At 46.0% G+C, this 20570-nt stretch overlaps 1 protein-coding gene across 1 annotated transcript in view; it reads right to left on the bottom strand.

Annotated features, from left to right (window-relative positions):
• Slc5a11 (solute carrier family 5 member 11) overlaps nt 1–20570 on the bottom strand; it is a 56552-nt gene that overhangs the window by 13428 nt on the left and 22554 nt on the right. Inside the window, 8 exon segments of the mRNA XM_034511398.2 lie at nt 5539–5619; nt 9034–9139; nt 10841–10945; nt 17282–17341; nt 18564–18593; nt 18596–18634; nt 18636–18671; nt 19756–19827. Of these exon segments, the coding sequence (XP_034367289.2) occupies nt 5539–5619; nt 9034–9139; nt 10841–10945; nt 17282–17341; nt 18564–18593; nt 18596–18634; nt 18636–18671; nt 19756–19827 (529 nt within the window).

The raw sequence follows: 20570 nt of genomic DNA, 5'->3' as shown, positions 1-20570 counted from the left end.
ACGTGAGTGTGTGGGTGTACGGGTGTATTCATATGCACATTCTGTAGTGGGATGTCAGGGTTAGATCAGAGGGCAACTTGGGGGAGTCAGTGTTCTCCTGCCACTGTGTGAATTCCAGGGATCAAGCTCAGGTCAGAAGGCCTGACAGCAAATGCCTTTATCCACGGAGTCACCTCACTGACTACTATCTCTAGATGCACAGTATAAAGCATGGGGGATTATATATAAAAAAAAAAAAAAAAAAGGAAGCAATCCATCAAATAATAGGCCTTTGATGTAAAATAATAAAATAGTAGATCTTAGAATGCTTTAGTTATGGAACTGTGAACACACACACAAAGGCCTGAGTTTGGATCCCCAGCACCCACGTAAGAGCCAAGCACCATAGTGATAATCTGTAACCACACCATTAGGATAGTAAAAGAAGAGGAGTGGATCCCAAGGGCTTGCTGTTCACCTACTCTAGCTAATGGGTGAGCTCCAGGTTCAGTGGGAGATCCCTGTCTCAAACAATAAGATAGAAAGAAATGGAGGAAGACACCTTACATCGACTCCAGCCCTCCACGTGTGTGCTCATGAGCAAGCACACCCACAGACATGTGTACAAACACCACACACACACACAATCAGCAACAACTCTAATTCAATTAAAAGAAACTTGGGATATCTTTTGATACCAAAGTCATAGGTCCTGCTAATATCACTGCAGTTTGTTACCTACCTTTAAAATTGGGAACTGTTGAGAGGCCCACCTGCTATAATGGCCACACAGCTTGGGCTGAATGAAGACACTAGAGGCCTTTCTGCCTTGTGGCCCACCTGCAGGGAGAGCCACTATGATGTACAAGTATGTGATAGAGAGTTGGGAGAGGAACAGATACTGAATAGTTTGAACATTATGAAGAAAGGTAGAAACAGAATCAGAGGGTAGTGAGGAACAGCCTGGTGTGTAGCCTCTGCTGCCACCTAAAACCACGGTAATGTCCCGGCTGGTGCTATGGGCCATGTTTGTGTCCCTGGCCATGCAGCAGCAGGGGTCTGTGCCAATGTCTGTGACCCATGTTACCACCAAAGGCCATGTAGATATCCCTGGTCTAGGCTGCTGCCTGGGACTATGTTAATGTTCAAGAGCTATGCAGAGCTGGCCCCGCCCCTCACCAGCTGTGGCACTTGGGATAGCGGGCCCCATACCTTACCTGGGCAGCATAGTAGAGCTGGTTCTAGTGGCAAGACAGGGACAGGAGGTGAGCTGCCCAAGGGTGTGAGTGCAGAAGAGCTGGCCCCCACCCCTTGTCTGGAGAGATGGCTCAGCAGTTAAGAGCACTTGCTAGAGTGCTTAAGAGGAATGGGGTTCGATACCCAGCATCCACATAGAGGCTCACAACCATCTGTAACTCTGGTCCCAGGGGATCCAACACCCTCTTCTGGCCTCAGCACACATACACACACCCCCCCCCCCATCCATACACACACACACACATGCACACTCACTCACACACACATGCACACGCACACAGGCATACATGCAGACAAAATATCTAAGCATATAAAAGAAATTAAAAAGGTTTTGAGAAGCAAGTAACCCGGAACAGACAAACCACAGCAGATAGTACAGTTGAATATAGAATTGGATTAGGAGTGGGATCAAGCTTCCTAAATTCACGAATCAGTTGGTAATAATTGAAGTATAGACCATGGGCCGGAGGGAAGGCCGGGACCTGGGATTCTGTCTGATTGAAGTGCAGACCCTGACTTAACAGATCAGACTTGGGGCTGGGATTCCTTTTATGAGCTCTGGGGTGACACTGAGGTTACTGGCCATGGACCACACTCTGGTAGCACCAGTGTAGGAGCTATCAGGGTACCAAATAAAACTCCACTTAGATAAAAGGTAATGGCTTCTGAATTTTAGTCTTGATCTACTCAACCTCTTCCGGGTCATTTTCCCAGGTCATTAAGCAGTCAATCACACCAGTATCCGTAAATAATAACATCATCTCTTTGATTTCAATAGATGTATCTTATATTTCATATGGCAGCAAGGGGGCTAGGCAGTGGTGGTGCATGCCTTTAATCCCAGCACTTGGGAGGCAGAGGCAGGCGGATTTCTGAGTTCGAGGCTCAGCCTAGTCTACAGAGTGAGTTCTAGGACAGCCAGGGCTACACAGAGAAACCCTGTCTCGAAAAACAAAAACAAAAATCATATGGCAGCAAGTAATAAAAATAGCCTTTTCCTGTTTCTACTAGGACAGTTTGTAGTATCAAATGTTCTGGTTTCTTCTTTAGAAATTGGACTATTAAGGTTTTCTATTTTTTCTTGACTCAAATTTAATAAGTCACAGTCTATATATGAGCAAGGAATGGTGGCTGTCTCTCGACCTGGCTATTTCCTGTCATCTGGCTGACTCCTGCTGTAACGACATAAATTTCTGTTTAATAAGGCCCTCCCCACAATGACAGACTAAAATCTCTGAAACTGTGAGCCAACGCAAATCTTTTCTGTTTCTAAGTTGTTCATGTCAGTAATTCTATTACAGCCATGGAAAAACTAACAGTCATAAAAAAGTAAAACAAACAAAAAAACAAAAACCCAGACTCCATCACAACACAGGTAATGCCCAAGGCATTTGAAGCTAGAGGTGTGCAAGAGAGCTGTCAAAAAAAAAACAAAAAAAAAAAAACCCTAAGCTCGGCTCAGCCCCTACCAGATTGGCCCCTCATTAACAACCTGGCCAAAGAACTAAGCTCATATCCAAACATAATTCAGTTTACTCAACATCAAAGGAAATAATGAGGTGCCCAAAAAAGAAAGAAAAATGACCTACCGTTTTGAAACAAAGTGATAAAGGCAAACTGAGAGGTGACCCAGATGTTGCAACTGTCAGACAGGAAATGAAAAATAACCATGATTAATAGGTTATAGAGGCTGCAGTGCAAATGTGGGCAATATTCATGACTAGAGGGACAATCTCAGCAGAGATACACAAGGAAGGGCTAAATGGGACTGGGGTGGAGTCTGGTGGCAGAGTGTTTGCTTAGCGAGCATAAGGAGGTTGGTTTGCTCCCCAGTAATGGAAAAATGAAAGAGAAGGATGAAAAAGAGGGGAAAGAGGGAAAGAGAAGAAAAGATGAAAGGATATAACGGAGATGATACAGAGGTGACAAATCGCTCTTCCATCAGCAGACCACACAGCCAAAGAAGACATCAGCAAGCTGGAAACCATGTGGATAGAAATAACTCATGCTGAAATAGAAAGAAGAGGCCATGAGAAGGTGTGACATAGGGAGTTTGGTGAGACTTGGAACTAACCGGGTGTGGTGGTGTACACCTTTAATCCCAGCAGTGACCCTAACCCTGAGAGGCAGAGATGCAGGCCAGTATGGTCTACAGAGTGGAGGAGGTAAAGGAGGAAGAGGAGGAGGAAGAAGAAGAGGAGGAAGAGCTGGAGGAGGAAGAAGAGAAGAGAAAGAAGAAGAGGAGGAAGTGGTGAAAAGGGAGGAGGAGGAGGAGGAAGAGGAAAAAGAGGAGGAGGAAAAGGAGGAGGAGGAAAGAGAAGAGGTAAGAAATCAAAATGTGCCATTAAATCATAGTTCCCCAAATCTCAAGAGTCTCAATGAGGATAAACACAACCCCCATTCACATATTGTGTTAGAAATGTTACAACAGAAGGTAAGGAACCAGGCACAGTGGCTTAGAAGTTCAGCAACAGCCTCAGTCACACAGTGAGAAAAAAAGCAAAAGGTGTTAAAAGTTAAACAATAAAAAAAGATGATGCCGAAACCTTCAAGTCAGCCAAAGAGGGATCTCAGTACATGGAGAAGTAGAAGTGAGAACAGCAGACCTCCCTGCTGTGGTGCAGAAGGCAGGAGAGACTCTGCTAACATACTGGGAAATCAAGTCAAAACCAAGATTATTACATACAGTAAAGGCAGCTTTCAAAAGTGATCAACAAACAGGGGTGTTTTCAGACACAAACTTTACTACAACAGGGAGAGAAAATAGAAATGAAGAATTTTATTTTTCTTCACTGGGGTGCAGAACAGTCTGACTGAAAGCTAGCAAGTTATTTTTGTTGTTTGAATCATGAAACAAATGTCTGACTCTGTGGTTCTTTCTTTGAAATTTCATTTGAAAGTTGAAAGTGACATAGGTCCAAAACACAGTCTGTGCCCTGTGCTGTGCTAAAAGCCAAATCCTTCCTGGGCTTTTGGTACCCAGGCTTCTCCACAAACGTAATCAGTTTCACGGCCAGAGGCAAGATGGCTTAGGTTTGAAGTCTGAAGCAGTTCTCACCACACCTGGCCGCCATCTTACTTATTAGCCTTGTTTGGCAGCCATTGCCTGGAGTTTTGCAATCTAAAAGACTACCAGGCCAGGGAGAAGGCTCAGTAGCTAAGGCACTTGCCATACAAGTGTGAAGACCAAAGCTTGGAGGCTGGAACCCATGGATGAACTAGTTGTACTTGACAAAACATCTATAATGCCAGCGTGTCGCGGGTAGAAATTGAATGGCCATAGCAAACTGACTAGCTATACTAGAATTGGTGAGGTCATGTTGAGACTTGAAGACACAAGACACCCAAGATCAACCTTGAACCTCCGTATGCAAGTACACACACCCCACATGTGTGCCCCACACAAGCAAATATGCACACATACATGCATGCCCCCACACACACAGAATAAGGAAGATCTCCGATGTCACTGTTCCCAGTTTTACATGGAAATGCATCTGAATGCCATGTGCTTTGACATGTTGTATGTTACAGTGACACTGGACTGGGTGCAAAGGACATGAAAGCACTCTTCTGCTGTCCTATTCTTCTGTGTCCAAATCTCAAAAGGTCAGAAACATCACTGTCAAAGTTTGATGGCTCTCTTCCTTTCATTTATTTATGTAATCATTTATCCAGACAGTATCAGAAAAAGATTGTCCGTTTTCACTTTGAAAAATAGTCAATTTATTCTCTATCTACTACAAAGTGGTCAGCTCTGAAATTATATACACACAAGCAACAAAAGGAGACTTAGCAGGTTGTACTTACTTACTCTTATGTGAGTAATAACAGTACTCAAAGAAAGAGAGACCATCAATTTGAGAGGGAGTGAGGGGAGCCATATAGGAAAAGTTGGAGGGAGGAAAGGGAAAGGAGAAGGTGACTTATATAAGTATATTTTAATTTAAAATATTTTTAAAAAGAAAGTAGCAAAATCCAGAGTTGGGGATATGGCTTGCAGGTGCCCGTGTGAGAGCTGCACAGATCGAGAAGCTCGGGGGGGGGGGGGGGGCAGACAAGTGATTCCAGAGTTGATCAGCTCAGCCAGTGTAGGCAAACCAGTGAGCCCCAGGCTCCAAACGTAAAGGTGGAGGAGAGTAACTGGAGGAGAAAGCTGATGTTGCACACACACATACAAACATACAGGTGATATCCCACCTCCTCTTTCCTTCCCCCTCTCTATCTCACACACACACTAAACATGAATCCTGATCTGCAGGTTTGCCTATCACAGTGATGAAACCAGAGCTCCCCACTTACTGTAGCCCATCAGGATGAACGCTCCTATCAGCATGATCCCAGTCTGCAGAGCATCTGTGTAGATGACAGCAGCCAGACCTCCTGTAGGGAAGAGCACAGGCTAGGGTCAGACACTCCCACAGGAGGATTACTCCGGGTTAGAGGGGGCCAAGGTGGAGATCCCACAGATTTCTTAGGATTGAGGAGCCTCCCAGATGGCTGCCTTAGCCGGTCCCCCTGTGCTGTGAACATTGTTTCTGTTTCAGCTTCCTTCAGCTCCCTCCGGCTCCCAGGGAAGAGAACTGAAGCTGACTTCTCTACTTCTCTGACTTTCAGTGATCCAAACAATAGGGTGGACCTGCTTGCATGGGACTCCACACCTTTCCTCTAGGAACCCTGGGACTACGTTGCCCTGAGAACAGCATGCTTTAAGAAGCCTCAGGCACTGTGGTACCACACACTGGGAATCCGAGACTGTGGAAGGTGGAGGCAGGAGAGTACTGTGCTTGCTCGTGACCAGACTAGGAAACATAAAACCGTGTTCCAAAACAAGGTGACTGGAAGGAACTCAGAGGCAGAGCGAACCTTGGGTTCAGTCCTCGGCCCCACTTAACTCAATGGAGGGGAAGCTGCTCCCCACAGCCTGAGCTAACCACCCACCGCGTGAGGGAGGCCATCTGTTTCATCCAGCCATTCCAACTGACACTGAAGTATAGCTCCACAAAGCCATGTGAGGCCATCGAATCGTCCACCCAGGCTGCCCGTGCACTTATGGCACTGACAGGCCATTGTTTAAGCCCCCACAAGGCGTGTGGACCCTTGTTATGTGGCACATGGGTACTTGCAGCAGTTCCTCACTCACACAGGAAGCGGGGCTTACACTACAGGCCTAACTCTGAACATTTCCCTTTCTTATTAAAAAAAAAAAAAAAAGCTTAGCATCCTAGATATTAAGTTTCACTATGTAATACTCAAACAAAATTAGTTCTTAATTCTCTCTCTCTTCCTCTCCCACATCACCCTGGATCCCATTTACCACAGCCTCGTTCTGTTTACATATCACTTGTGCCCTGCTGCCCTCTGCCTCTCTTCAGGAACACCTACGTCATTTGTGAAAGTTATTTTCAAGAGTTGTACTTTATTTTTAAATATTTTGTTACATCTGCTTGTGCGTGTGCGCACACATGCCATGGCTCACGTATGGAGGTCAGAAGACAGCTTGCAGGACTCAGTTCTCTTCTGCCACCATGTGGGTTCTCAGGGATTGGGCTCTTGCTGACAGGTTTGGTGGTGAGCACCTTTAACCCCTGAGCCATCTCTCAGGCCCAACACCTTTATTTTTAAGGTTGGAAAAAGAACATGAGTTCTGGCTATTCCAAACACCACCTGGGCTTAACACCACCACAGTGGCCTAAGAGGATTCTCATCGAATTTGCCCTCTCAGAAAAATCTTTGTGGTGTTCACAAGTCCATAAATATGTAGACAGAGCAATGGCTCCAGCCTCCTCTGGGTGTCTCCCTGTTAGGGGAAAAGAACACTGACCTGATACCTGATACAGACATGTTTACCAGAAGGCAAATTGCTGTGAAATTAAGAAAAAACTGTAGAAGGGTGTGGCGTCCTTAACATCCCCCTCCTGAGCAGCAGCAATGGCGCTCTCTCCCAAGTGATGGGAGACCGGCCTTACAATCCCACCCGAGCTCTCTGCTGTTCTCTCAAGTGAGGCAGAAGTCATGAGAGCTCATAGGTTAGTGCTTTGAGGCCACCTTATTTCTATACCAGTTTGGTACCCACTGAGCCCTTCTTTTTTCCATATGGAGGCACACCATTCTATTCAATTGGTCACTGAACATCCAGTGGCACCAGGCTCTGTGAGCCCAAGAGGCATGTTTCTGCCCTCACAGAACATCCAGCCAAACAGAGGGGACAGACTCCTCCATTCAAGGAACTCAAAGATGAACTAACAGTGACAAAGATGAAATGAACATGACAATTAGCTCACTCCTCTTCAGCTCTGAGCACATGGCTTCCAGTAGTCTTTCTGCATTAGGGGCTTCTGTGTATACTGAGTTGTGTCCCCTCCCTCCCTGATTAGAGCCACCAGTGGGTGGTGTTCTGTGACACTTGGAGCAAGTTTTTCTTTTTTTCCTTCCAGAGTGCTGGTCCCTTCCCTGCCTCCTAGCCAGCTCCTCAGAGCTGCTGCAGTCATGTTCCGAGGTAAGCCTTCGAATAGCACCCCCTGAAGTTCAGTGGATACGGGCACATTGCCATTGCCACTGACGCCCTGGCTATACCATGGTTGGGGGATGTGTGCTGTCATCCCACAGGCTCTACAGTTGTCCTCCCCTCTTCTTGGAACTCTCCACATTTCTCAAGTCATTTAAATTTGGTTGAGAGATGACCTTTGAGAGTCCTTGACTGAGTGTCCTGTTTTCAAAGAGCCTTCCCCTTTAAAAGAGCTTTCCCAGCTCCTTAGTCACCCTTGGTAGCATTTATCAAGGGTAATAATATACTCTGACATTGACAATTGATTTCTTTGTTCATGATTTGTTTCCTCATAGCCACTAGAAGGGGTGTGTGTGTGTGTGTGTGTGTGTGTGTGTGTGTGTGTGTGTGTGTAAAAGTTTTGGGTTATGTTGTTAATTTGGTTTCAGTAGTTTTCTTTTGGTATGGAGAGTTGTTCTGGAGAGACAGGATCTCTGTATAACCCAGGCTGGCCTTGAACTCCTTCCCCAAGCCCCCAAATTCTGGGATTATAGGCCTAAGCCCACACAGCCAGTTTATGGTAAAGACTTTTGTTTCACGGGTCTATTTCCATACCCAGTTTTCTTTGGCAAATGACACCCAGGTGATCAACACACGTGAGTATGTTTAGGTACACATGCATTTGTGGAATGAATTACACCAAGAGGAGGCAGACCAGTGATAAGCCAGAGGAGACAAACAACCAGCTACTTGAGAGCCTCCTATTGCCAGTTACAACTTGAACACAGAACACAAATTTAAGAGAAAAAAGACAAAGCTGTCTAAACACAGGTTCTCAAACCAGCTTCACATTGCCCAACTTTGTATCATACATGTGGATTCACGCTTGGCACTTAGTAGTCTCTCAATAGTCCTTCTGGGATGCATGGGTAGGAAAAGATTGTGTAGCTGTGGGAATATTTGTTTGTTTGTTGAAATGGTCTTACTACACAGCCCAGTCTGGCCTCAGACTAGGATCCTCCTGCCTCAGCCTCCTGGGTGTTGGGATGATGGACATGATCCCACCTGCTTTATCTGGCTTATTTGTGGTGCATTTAAATAATCCCTTTTCTTATTGAATAACCTTCTTTCCTTTGGATAATGATTTTTAAAATGTGATTGTTCCGGACAGTGGAGTGAGAGTGAGATTTAATGAGTAAATGCCCTTAGCACACTATGACTGGTATGTCATGGAAGGTATGTCAGGATAAAGTAGGTGGCCCACAGCCCTGCCTAGCAACTCTCTAACTATCACCCATGCCCCATGATACCTGCAACAGTGTACAGAGCTGTGATTGCCAGCAGCCCTACTATGGCCAGGTACAGATCCAGGTTCAAGGACTGCTGAATGAAGATGGCCCCTGCATACATGTCCACCTGTAGGATGGGAAGTTGAAGAGTGAATGGATGGGTAGATGGACGACAGAGTGGGTGGATAGGGTAGATGGATGGGTGGATGAGGAGCGTGCGGAGGAGGGAGTGTGTAGGTAGATAGATAGATAGATAGATAGATAGATAGATAGATAGATAGGCTAGAGAGTGGGTGGAAGAGGGACTGAATGGGTGAACGGAGGAAGAAATGAATAAGTGGACTCATGGAATATATAGATGAATGGATAGATGGATGGATGGATAAATGGATGGGTGATGGATGGATGGATGACAGAGTGGGCGAATGAATGAATGGATAGATAGATGGAATGAATAGATGAATGGATGGATAGACAGATGGATGGATGGAGGATGAATGGATAGATGGACGGAATTGATAGATGAATGGATGGATAGACGGATGGATGGATAGATGGATGGAATGGATAGATGAATGGATGGATAGACAGATGGATGGACAGATAGATGGACTGATGAAGGAGTGGGTAGATAGATAGATGGATGGATGGGCAGACCAATGGATGGATGGGTGGGTGGATGGTTGAGGGAGTGGATAGATACGTGGGTCAGGGAGTGGATGTGTAATTGAAGAGAAAGGAGTGGATGTATAATGGGCATTCCTGGCAACTCCCCATGACCAGGCCCTCTCCCAAACTCTGACAAAAACAGTAAAGCTACACATATTATTTCCTCATTCATCTCATCCTAAGCTGGAGGGAGGGACTCAAAATAAAGCCCCATGGGCAGCTAAGTTTGAGAGGTCTGCCCTGCACTCTGGCAACAACCTCATGGCCTCTCCATTTCTACTCTCTTCCTACCTGCCCTCCTCTACACTGTGGCCTGTGTGTTCTAGCCAGGATGATCTTGTTCACCTGTGTGGCTCACATCATCCACAATAGGCAAGAGAGAGCTGTGTACCAGGCCCTTCAATGCTGGCCAGTTGTTAACCTCATATTCTTTATTCACTCTGTATCTCTGGGGCTTTGGGCTCCATCTCTTAACATATGATTTCGTGCATCTTCCAGCTTTGGCTTGTGTTGGTCTAGCCATCTGGACTGGCAATGCTCCTCTTTCCAACTGGTGGATTGCTCCTAAGATGGCATTCACCCTGTGCCAGACTATAAGAAATCATTTTAAAAAGAGCGCCTTGAATCTGCAGCAAGGACGCAGCCTATTGTGCTGTTTGTACTAGACGGGATTTCTCCTGCCCCTGCAGGACAGACATCCATGTGGGACAAGAGCATCACCACCCCCAGGAGTGACAGCTTCAGCTGATCCTGCTGAGCAGTCCATGCCTGGGGATTACAGTGCATCTAGTGTTTACCACCTTCCTGGAGACCAGCCCATCCAAAGGTCATCGTGAGCCATGCCCAGGCAGTCCTCAGCACATCTGATTAAGATCTGACCACTCTCTCATATCTGGAGAGATATGAGAGATATGAGGTCACAAGGGCAGGGAAGTGGGGGTGGTTCTTGGATCTTTATTCATGCTGAGATGTCACCAAACTTTGGCGTGCCTAGAGATTCCTTGCCTCTGTCTGTCCTTTATTCAAGATTCTTCTGCCTCCTCCCCTCTCTCTATTCCCTCTAACATCAAACCTGCCCCAGAGAGAAGTGATGTGGAGGAAACTTCTTGCAGTACACTTGATGCTGTAGGATCGTGGCTAGGCCATGTGTTCGCCTTACCGAGATCTTGGTGAAGATGTAGATGAACAGGTAGAGCACAGCCAGGGTGATGGAGATCCTGCTGCCTCCAAAGCGTCGCCTTAGGTATTCTGGCATCGTGGTAACCTGAGGGTTCAAAGAGATTGTAGCCCCCAGATGACCTTGGGCATTTGCTTCCCAGCCTGGCCACCAGCCCGGCCCACCTCTCCCATCCCCACTGAACTCAGAAGGACAGAATATCTTTTTGGGCTTCTTCATGGGAAACATAAGGAGAAAGAGGACTTGCCGAGGGGCAGACTGTGGAAGCATTTGGGTCAAGATAGGGTTCTGCACCTAACTTGTGTTTCAGGTGTGTGTGTGTGTGTGTGTGTGTGTGTGTGTGTGTGTGTGTGTGTGTGTACACGCCTGTGTGCACATAATGACTGCATGCTACTGCCCAAATGTGGAAGTCAGAGGACAGCTTACACGAGTTGAATCTCTCCTTCCATCATGTGGGTTTGAGGATCAAATTCAGGTTGCCAGGCTTGGTACCAAGCATCTTTCCCAGATGAGCCACATCACCACCCTAGACATGAGGCCGGGTGTTTTCCATCCTAGTTTAGCTGTAAGCTGGATTTTTTAAACTTATGAATGAAATTGTCAAAGAATAGTTTTTAAAAAAAAAATTAAAGAGAGAAGCAAGAGATAACATTGCTGAAGTACTAAGGGCATCCAAGCTGCACATGAAACTTTGTCCTCTGTCCCATAATAAGATGAGCATGCCTTATAGCATATCACATAAACACATGCAGTGGTTGTATGTCATTAAAAACAAAATAAAGCTCATTTCAAAAATTAAGGGGAAAAAAATCCACCAAGCAAGGTGGTTTGTGCTTACAATCCCAGTATTCAAGAGGCTGAGGCTGGAGGATTAAGAGTTTAAGCTTATTCAGTAAGACCCTGTTGCAAAATTAAATTAAATTAAATTAAAAAAAGAGAGAAAAATAAAAACCCTGAAAGACAATGGAAAGAAAAGTTTTGTTCCATGGAACAGTGTAGTTGGCCCCACAACCAACACTGAAATCATTACGGGAATCCCTGTCTGCCCATCCTCCAATGAGAAGCAAGGAATTCTGGGAACAGAATGTGTAGACTTGAGAAAACATCTTCATCCAAGAGGCACTGAGTTCTGACCACTCACAGACATCTGGGATGGGAGGCTGAGGCTGAGGCTGAGGCTGAGGCTGAGGCTGAGGCTGAGGCTGAGGCTGAGGCTGAAGCAGTCACAATCATGTGGGATGCTCTAGGGACTGGGTTGTCCGTGATGCTGAGAACCATGATTTGGGTTGTAGTTTTAAAAGGCTATGGAATGTCCTTCTCAGTCACTCTGGGACCTGGGGCTAGCAGACATTCTTCTACAAGGACCCAGGTGTCAGGTGAGGAAGGATAGATGATGGTGATAATCATGGGGTGCATGTCTACATTTGGAGAGGCCGGGCTGTGGTTTGGACTCACAGCATCTCCCAAAACCTCACATGGGGAGGGCTTAGTCCCCAGTTGATGGATCTAGTCAGAGAAGTCATTGGAGCCTGGGAGCTCTGACCTAGTAACGGACTCATCTGTTGATGAATTCATAACTGGCTGACATTATCAGAAGGTAGAGGGAACTAGGAAGCTGGCCTGGCTGGAGAAAGTAGGTGTTGAGGGATAGATTCTGTCACCAGCCCTTTCCTGACTCTCTTCTTCTTGGGTGCCATGAAGTGAGTGGCCTTTCCTACCATACTTTCCCCTCCATGATGTTTCTGTCTTGCCATGGGTCTAAAGCAAGGGAGACAGCTAATAGAAATATCTGGAAATGTGAAAATAAACCCCTCCCCTTGTTTATCTCAAAGACTATGTCACAGTGAAGACAAATGACTAATGTGGGCTGAGTGGCCAGACCTGCTTCAAGAACAAGCCTTGGCAGTGATCCCAGCATTTGAAAGACTGAGGCAGGAAGATTATGAGTTTGAAGCCAGCCTGGGCTACCTGATGAAAACCTGTCTCAAAAAAGTTAAACTGGTAAATTCATAGTAGAATCTGACGGAACATTCTAGACAGTAGGAGAATTCCAAATAAGATGAGTTAAATGTTGACACATATTTGATTTTTCATGTTAAAATATTGCCAAAAATAAATATACCAATAGATATGTTAGTAGGATTAAAGCTTTGTTGTCCATCTTTTCTCAAAAGGTAAATTGGGATGCTGACTCTCATGGGAGTTCTACCTGGACTTTTCTTTTATGCAAGGGTCCTCAGCAGGAAGTTTCCAGAAGTATTTTATACAGAGCTCTGACACTGTCAGGAATACAGCACAGAGAGGTTGAAGCAACCCTTGTACACTGTGGGAGCTGAGACCTAATCAGAGAGCACAATGGGTACTCCATTCCATTCAGATAAATGTGTCCAAAAAGACACTCAGCAACCACTATCTAATCTGTGAATGACAGCTACATCTGGCCTTGGTTCCTGAGTTAGTTCTCCTCTCATTGGCTGCTGGCGCTATCAGTTGACCCTGGGGTCAATCTAGGATAACTGCAGCTTCTACCTACAGGAAGTTTCTAGTTATTAAAAGACAGAAGAGGAGGAGAAGATGAGAAGCAGGAAGGAAGGAACAAAGGAGCGTGTTCATCATTAACACACAATGAGCCTTAAGCATCTCAAAGGTATCCCTTATTCTCAAGTCCAGGCCATTCAGGAAATAGTCCAGTGAGTCAGAGAATCTAGACCATAATCTTCCTCCAGGTATAGACTCAAACCACAGCCCAATTCAGTGATAAAGGACCAGGAGACCAATTAGGGACCATCCCTTTCGTTGGTACTAGCTGAATGGGCCCAAGTAAATATAGCAGCTGGATGTGGTGGCATGCACCCATAATCCTGACAGGAAGATCACAAATTTAAGGTCAGCTTGGGCCACATACTGAGACTGTCCCAAAAGCTAACTAAAGCAAGACAACTCAAACAAAAGACAGCCACCCTTAGAGATTACCACTGACAGTGACTCTGCATTAGATTATACACACACTGTCTCTCTTGATAGTGGAGACTTTAGAGGAAACCCCAGAAACTCTCTCCAGATGAGATCCAGTGTGCCCCTCATCCATGTCCTGTGAAATCAATGCCACCTGGTTATACCCCACATGAAGCTTAATGCATGGTCTTCACTAGATGAGTGTTCAGAGAAAATGACAGAAGAGCATGTGATTGCTTGGTGGGCTCCTGAAGGCTATGGCTCAGTCTCCATGTTCATAAGCAAAGTTAGTCTCTAAGGATGGGAATTATTTGATGCTGACCTCTAACAAGGTAAATATGCAGTAACATCTAAGGTCTGGGGAAGTGCTCAGTCTGTAATCTGCAGTGTTATCTAAGGGTTGGAGAGGTGCCCAGTCTATGTTTGCTATGCTAAAAGAGGGTCATAGTTTGATCCCCAGAACCCGCTGGGTGTCGTAGCACACTTAGAGATCCCAATGCTGGGGCTGGTGAGATGTCTCAGCAGTTAAGAGCACTGGCTGTTCTTCCAAGTCCTGAATTCAAGTCCCAGCAACTACATGGTGGCTCACAATCATCTGTAATGGGATCCGATGCCCTCTTTTAGCATGCAGATGCATATGCAGTAGAACACTCATACATAAAATAAAATAAAATAAAATAAAATAAAATAAAATAAGAAAATCTCAGTGCTGAGGAGGCAGAGACGGGAGGATTCTAGCCAGGCAGCCTAGTTTAATTGGTGAGCCTCAGAGCCCAGTGAGTTCCTCTCTTAAAGAATAAGGTTTGGCTCCTGAGAATCAAAGCCCAAGGCTGAACTCTGGCTTGGATGTGCATGTGCATAAGTATGCATGTTTACCCACACATGCATGTGTGCACACACAAGTAATAAATTCTCAGTGGATAACATTGAATGGAGAAGGTCTAGAAGACAGTATACAGAAAAAATATTGTTATGACCTTAGAGTAGGTAAGGATTTTTGTTGTTATGACTGGAGAGAAGATCTTACTCTATAGGCCAGCCTGCAACTCCTGTAGCCTAGGATTGCCTCAAATTCATGGCAATCCTCCTGCCTCGGCCTTCTGAATGGTAATATAACAGACATGAACCATCACATCTAACTAGGAAAAAAGATTTTTAAAATGAAACATTGAAAGGAAAGGTGATAAAAGAGACTACAGTAAAACTGAAATCCCTGGCCTGTACAAGGCTCCATGCCTGGTAACACACACACACACACACACACACACACACACACACACACACACACACACAAATAAAATAAGAAAATCTCAGTGCTGAGGAGGCAGAGACAGGAGGATCCTAGCCAGGCAGGCTGGTTTAATTGGTATCACACACACACACACACACACACACGGAAGGAAAGGAGAAGCCTCTGAATAGAAAACATGTGTATAACCCCTAAGTTCCCCCAACAGCTTGTTTCCAGAACTGATTTTGCAAATTCCAGAATTGATAACCTGTAAGAAAGTACCATTAGCATCATGGCTCCCCACAGCCCAATAGAACACACTAAAAGCCCACAAGTCACAGAATGATTAGTACAAGATCTCGAGTCACTCTACACAACCCTACACCACAAGGGATTCTCACCCCACCTTGCTACACAGCTAAGAATAGCCAGCTGCATACATCCCAGTTCCATGTGCACACAGCTTTAAGGAGTCAGATCAACTGCATAAAACTCCACTGCACAGGGTGTATAATTGAAACTCTAACACTAAACCAGAAAGTGAGCGGCCATGACTGAAGGGGAAGAAGCATCTAGAAGAGGACGTGGGAGTAGTCTTACAACACAACACATTTGTGCTTTACGGCTCAACTGTATGTTTACTGTGTGCTGCCACACCTGACTTTATGTCCCAATAAAAGCAAACTGGGTGGTGGTTTATGTTCTCACTTACCCAGCATGGGCTCACTCTCTCCATGGCACCACACAAAAGATGTCTTTTTAAATAATCCCAGGATTTGTTTTTTCCTATTTTGTGGTACAGGGCATAGAACCCAGGACCTGTGTGCCTGGGCTAGCAAAGTACCACTGACCTGCGTCACAGCCCAATATCATCTTGTTATAGGACATAAGAGTGTACAGCTTTATTCATATTGTCCCTTTTTCTGCCTTTATGTACCATGGCAAGGATGTCCCCTCTGCCTTGGAAGGCACCGTGAGTATTGATAGTTTATCTACTATAAACAGTTATAGCATTGAGTATTGATAGTTTATCTACTATAAACAGTTATAGCAGCCTGAGTTATCTCAGATCTCTCAACCTCACCCACTCCCAATAGCCAGCCTCCCAGCATGCAACATTGCTTTCTGCTTGCCAGAGAAAAATGGGACCATCATCTGAGAACACCTGCCTACCCCCCCCAACTCTGATGAACAACCTGCATCTTGCCACCCTTTCTCCTTCCCTGTCTGATCAGTTAAAACCTGTTGCTTAGCAGGTGCTTACAGGCCAAATCAGACAACCCAAGGTCAACCCTCCCAGAACCCTTGGAAGGAGAGAACCAGTTCCTGAAAGTGTCCTCTGACCTCCACATAGTCTGTGGCACACATGAACCTGTGCACACATGCACCTTGCACACACACACACACACACACACACACACACACACACACACCACTCTTGGCATATCTGAGATGTTTTGTGTATGTACTTCACTTCCCTATTTCACATGAGTTCATGAGCAGGCCCAGGCCCCCTGCCCATCCACACCTCCTTTAGACTCCTGGCAGTCTCCACAGGGGGGTCCATGAGTCCCACTTGGCCACTTTTTAACTTTTCGTAATTTCTAATCCCCTAATTCCTCCTACATTGTCTACTTTTAAATTTTCATATTACAAAGTTAAATTCTGTTATTGCTCAGTGGGTGGCTATGATGCCATGTGACCTGACACAGACAAGCAGCTGACAGTGGCGTCAAAGAGCCTTCGCAAAACTGCTTTCTACCAAGTCTAAGCCGGGGTGTGGTTTGGTGGCAGCAGTGATGGATTCCATCCCTAGCAGACACACACAAAAACCAAAGTAGATATCATCTGCCCAATTCTTTGTTGACATGCCATCTCAGTCAGAAATAGCTCAGCCACTGTGTCACACACATGCATGCATGGATATATATATATGCGTGTGTTTTAGCTAAAAGCAACATGTTATGGCCAATGCATATAGGGGATGGTAAGGTTTACCTTTGGGTTCTGACATTGAAAAGATCTTTTTGAGGCCAGTCACTGAGTACCCCGTGTGTACAGTGGATATCGGGTCCAGTCAGAACTGCATGGGATAGGGTTTTGGTTTTTTTTTTTTTTATCCCCTCACTTGTGCAGTGTCTGTCCCCAGTAGCAGACTTAGTGGCTGTCTGATGGATGTGTGCTGGCCTTCCCAAGGTTGTTCCCATGTCATATTACCCTCCCCGCTTCACACTCACCTGGCCAGCTATGTAGATGGGAAGGAAGATCCAGGCCAGCATCAGCACAGAAAACAAGCCCTGTCCAAAAAACAAAACAAAACACAATCAGAGCTTCCCCGTGTAGCCTGCACCCCACCCCTGATTCGGTCCCTTCCTTGCTGAGTGGGTCGCTTTCCCTGACCTGACCTTCATACTTCCATTTTTAAAATGCCAAGAGACTAACAGCATAGGGAAGAGTTCTTGAATCCTCAGCTTCTTAGAGGTGAGATGGGAAACTCATTTTAGCTAAGGCGTTTGGGACTAGTGTGAGCAACATGTGAGACCTTCAACCAAACCAAACCAAACCCCAAACACACAAACAGATGAAAAGAGGATAAAGGAGACAGGAAACAGAAATAAAAGATTTGGGGACATCTATTTCCATCTCCTAATACTATTGTATTAGGTACTCTTCAGTTGATTCTGTACCCCCTTCTATTCCCCTGCAGTGGGGGATGGGGGGGTGGGAGGGGGGTATGCTAACAGGGAGCTGAGGCTTCTGGGAGAGTCACCCCTGGAAGAGCCATCTTCCTCCCTTATGAATAAGCCATAAGAGAACCTCATCAGACTGCTTCAGAATCAGTCCAGTGGTACTGAATAAGCTTTTAGTCCATGCCAGGCACTCCCCTGCAGGAGTTCGATTCATCTCCACACCGCCCCCTAATGTGCATGGGAGGTTCAGAAAAGTCAGGCAACTGGACCACAGTCACACAGCTTGCGAATACGAATGCCGAGACCACCTGGTTCTGGCCTGTAGGAGACTCTTATGTGGCACATAAGTCCGTGGCTGGCACAGGGTAAGCACTTGAAAATATTTGTGATTATGAGCAATACAAGCGCCCCTAGAAAAAGCTACTCTGTGAGATGCCTCCAACGGAGAGAAATGTGCAGAAGCATCTCCGTGGCTCCGGGGACATGAAGGACACATAGCTCTGAGCATTTCGTTTCAGCGATGGCCAACTGATGCCTAAAATAGATGACTATGCCTTCTGTCACCTACTGCCTGTTGCTTCCTACGTAGGCAAGGAAGCATCTTGAGCCCTCACCCTTTTGATTTGGGGGATTGTGTCCCTATATAGGTCCCCAAAAAGCAGATACAGAGAGACACAAATAACTTTTGTTGGCCAGGAGCAACTGTGAAGCCTCCTGTTTGCTTAACTAAAGAGGGCATCCATTTTTAAAGTACCAAGTGAGTGTTCTCATGCCTCCCTGGTTTCTGCTGCAGAACAAGGGGAGATGTCTGTATCATGGCGAAACTCACATTAAGTTCATAGGCAGCGACAGAAAATGCACCACAGCAGCACCAGACCCTGCTAGGCCAATGAAGTGTCCCACTTCCAACGTTGCTGGCAAACAAGGATGCACCCACCTGTGGGGAGATGAATGGGAGAGATCCTGGAGCTGGGCCTGGGAAAACGTCCTGACTCCCAGTTCTGACCAGTCTTGAAAAGACAGGTAGGGAAATAGACTGTGAGACCATTCTATCCTGTGTGCCTTATTTGTGCAGTGCACAGCTTGAGAAAGTGTCTGTAGCATCCGTGATTACAGGTAAATACCTCGTGATACCAACCAGCTCTGCTTCCAGCTCAGCAAAGTGTGTGTGTGTGTGTGTGTGTGTGTGTGTGTGTGTGTGAGAGAGAGAGAGAGAGAGAGAGAGAGAGAGAGAGAGAGAGAGCATATGTGTTCATGTGTGCACATGTGGATGTGTGTGCATGTGTGCATGTATGTGCATGCGTGCACGTGTGCACATGTGTGTGCATGTGTGTACACATGTGCGTGTGTGTATGTGTGACAGTGTCTGAAGATCCACTTAAAAAGGAATAGCTAATTGAACTGTTGTGCTTGTTATCTGTGCCTTCAATATCCAGTCCACTTGGTTCTGTGAATAGTCTCCATTTTCATTCCAACAGACAGCTCAGAGCAGCAGTCTACCCTAGCCATGGCAACTGGTACACTGATGAGCTTGAGGTGCAGTCAGGGATACAACAGTTGCCAGGGATACTGCCAGGGAGGGAGGCAGATATTCCTCACACGCTGGCCTGGACCTGGAGGGGGATGAGCAGTCTGGAGTGGTGGTCTTGTGAAGCTGAAAGTGTCTGGCTATGGAGACCTTGGAGAAGGAGAGAGGCTAAAGCAGATAATTGAAACTAGGTTATCCAGTCATAGCAATGTTGGGAGATTGCACCTCTGCAAGTATCCTGGAGGTGGAATGACAGATTCTTTTATGTAAATAGATTTGAGTGGGAGCAAAGTTTTCTCTAGTTTTCACTACAGCTTGAAGACAACATGGAGTGAAACAATGTCAGAGTTTGAAGAGTCTTTGAGAAATGACTAAAAACCTACAGCTTTGCGGGGCGTAGGTGGGAAACAGAGCCTTGTGCATCCTCAGCAAGCATCTACCACAGAACTCCATCCCAGCCTAAGAAGATGTGAACTAACCAGAGATCACTTACTGGCCACCACACCATGTTTCCTCCAGCCAGGAAGTAGCCTTTCACTGTGTCCCGTTTGGTCCTCACTGTGGACTGCGAAGAAGAAGAGGGCTGTGTGAGGAGAGCGCGTGCTTGGCCATCCGAGGAGAGCAGAGGCTGTGAACTGCAAGGCCACATTTGGACCGAGATTCATTTTGTTTGACTGAAACTTTGACACGGCTACCTTTAGAGCAGACCTCCTCTCTGGCCAGGGGAGTCCTGCCAGTGCCCGCCTCACATGTTTGGGATAACCTGCAGGTCCTCTAGACATCTGAGCTGCAGATCTGTGGCTTGCCAGTGGCAGCTCCAAGTGGATTTCATTGTTTATTGTTTTCATTGTTCTATAAACTGTTTCTATGAGGTTTTCCATAAGTACCAGGTCATTTCTTTCTTTCTATTTTTCTTCTCCCCCCCCCCACCTCTCTCTTTCTCTCTCTTCAAGATAGTGTTTCTCTGTATAATAGCCCTGGCTGTCCCGAAACTCTCTTTGTAGTCCAGGCTGGCCTTGAATTTTCAAAGATCACCCTGTCTCTGCTTCTCAAGTGCTGGGATTAAAGGCGCATACCATGCACAAACAGCAGTGCATCCCCATTGACCCCTATGGGGTTGCTGTTTGGGGGCTTGTACCACAGTTGTTGAAGAGACTGAGGCTGAAGCCCCAGTCTATCCTTGCTCTGTAACATAGTACCCAGAGGTCAGAATCTGTACACATGAAAATCTCTCTCTCACAGTTCTGAGGGTCATAAGTCAAGGTGCCAGCAGGTCCAACTTCTGGAGGGCCTGTCTCTCTAGATGAA

The sequence above is a fragment of the Arvicanthis niloticus genome, chromosome 1 (genome assembly GCF_011762505.2).
Source record: "Arvicanthis niloticus isolate mArvNil1 chromosome 1, mArvNil1.pat.X, whole genome shotgun sequence".
Taxonomy (NCBI): domain Eukaryota; kingdom Metazoa; phylum Chordata; class Mammalia; order Rodentia; family Muridae; genus Arvicanthis; species Arvicanthis niloticus.
The sequence above is the reverse complement of the archived record's forward strand: the minus strand, read 5'-3'. Positions and strand labels throughout refer to the sequence as shown.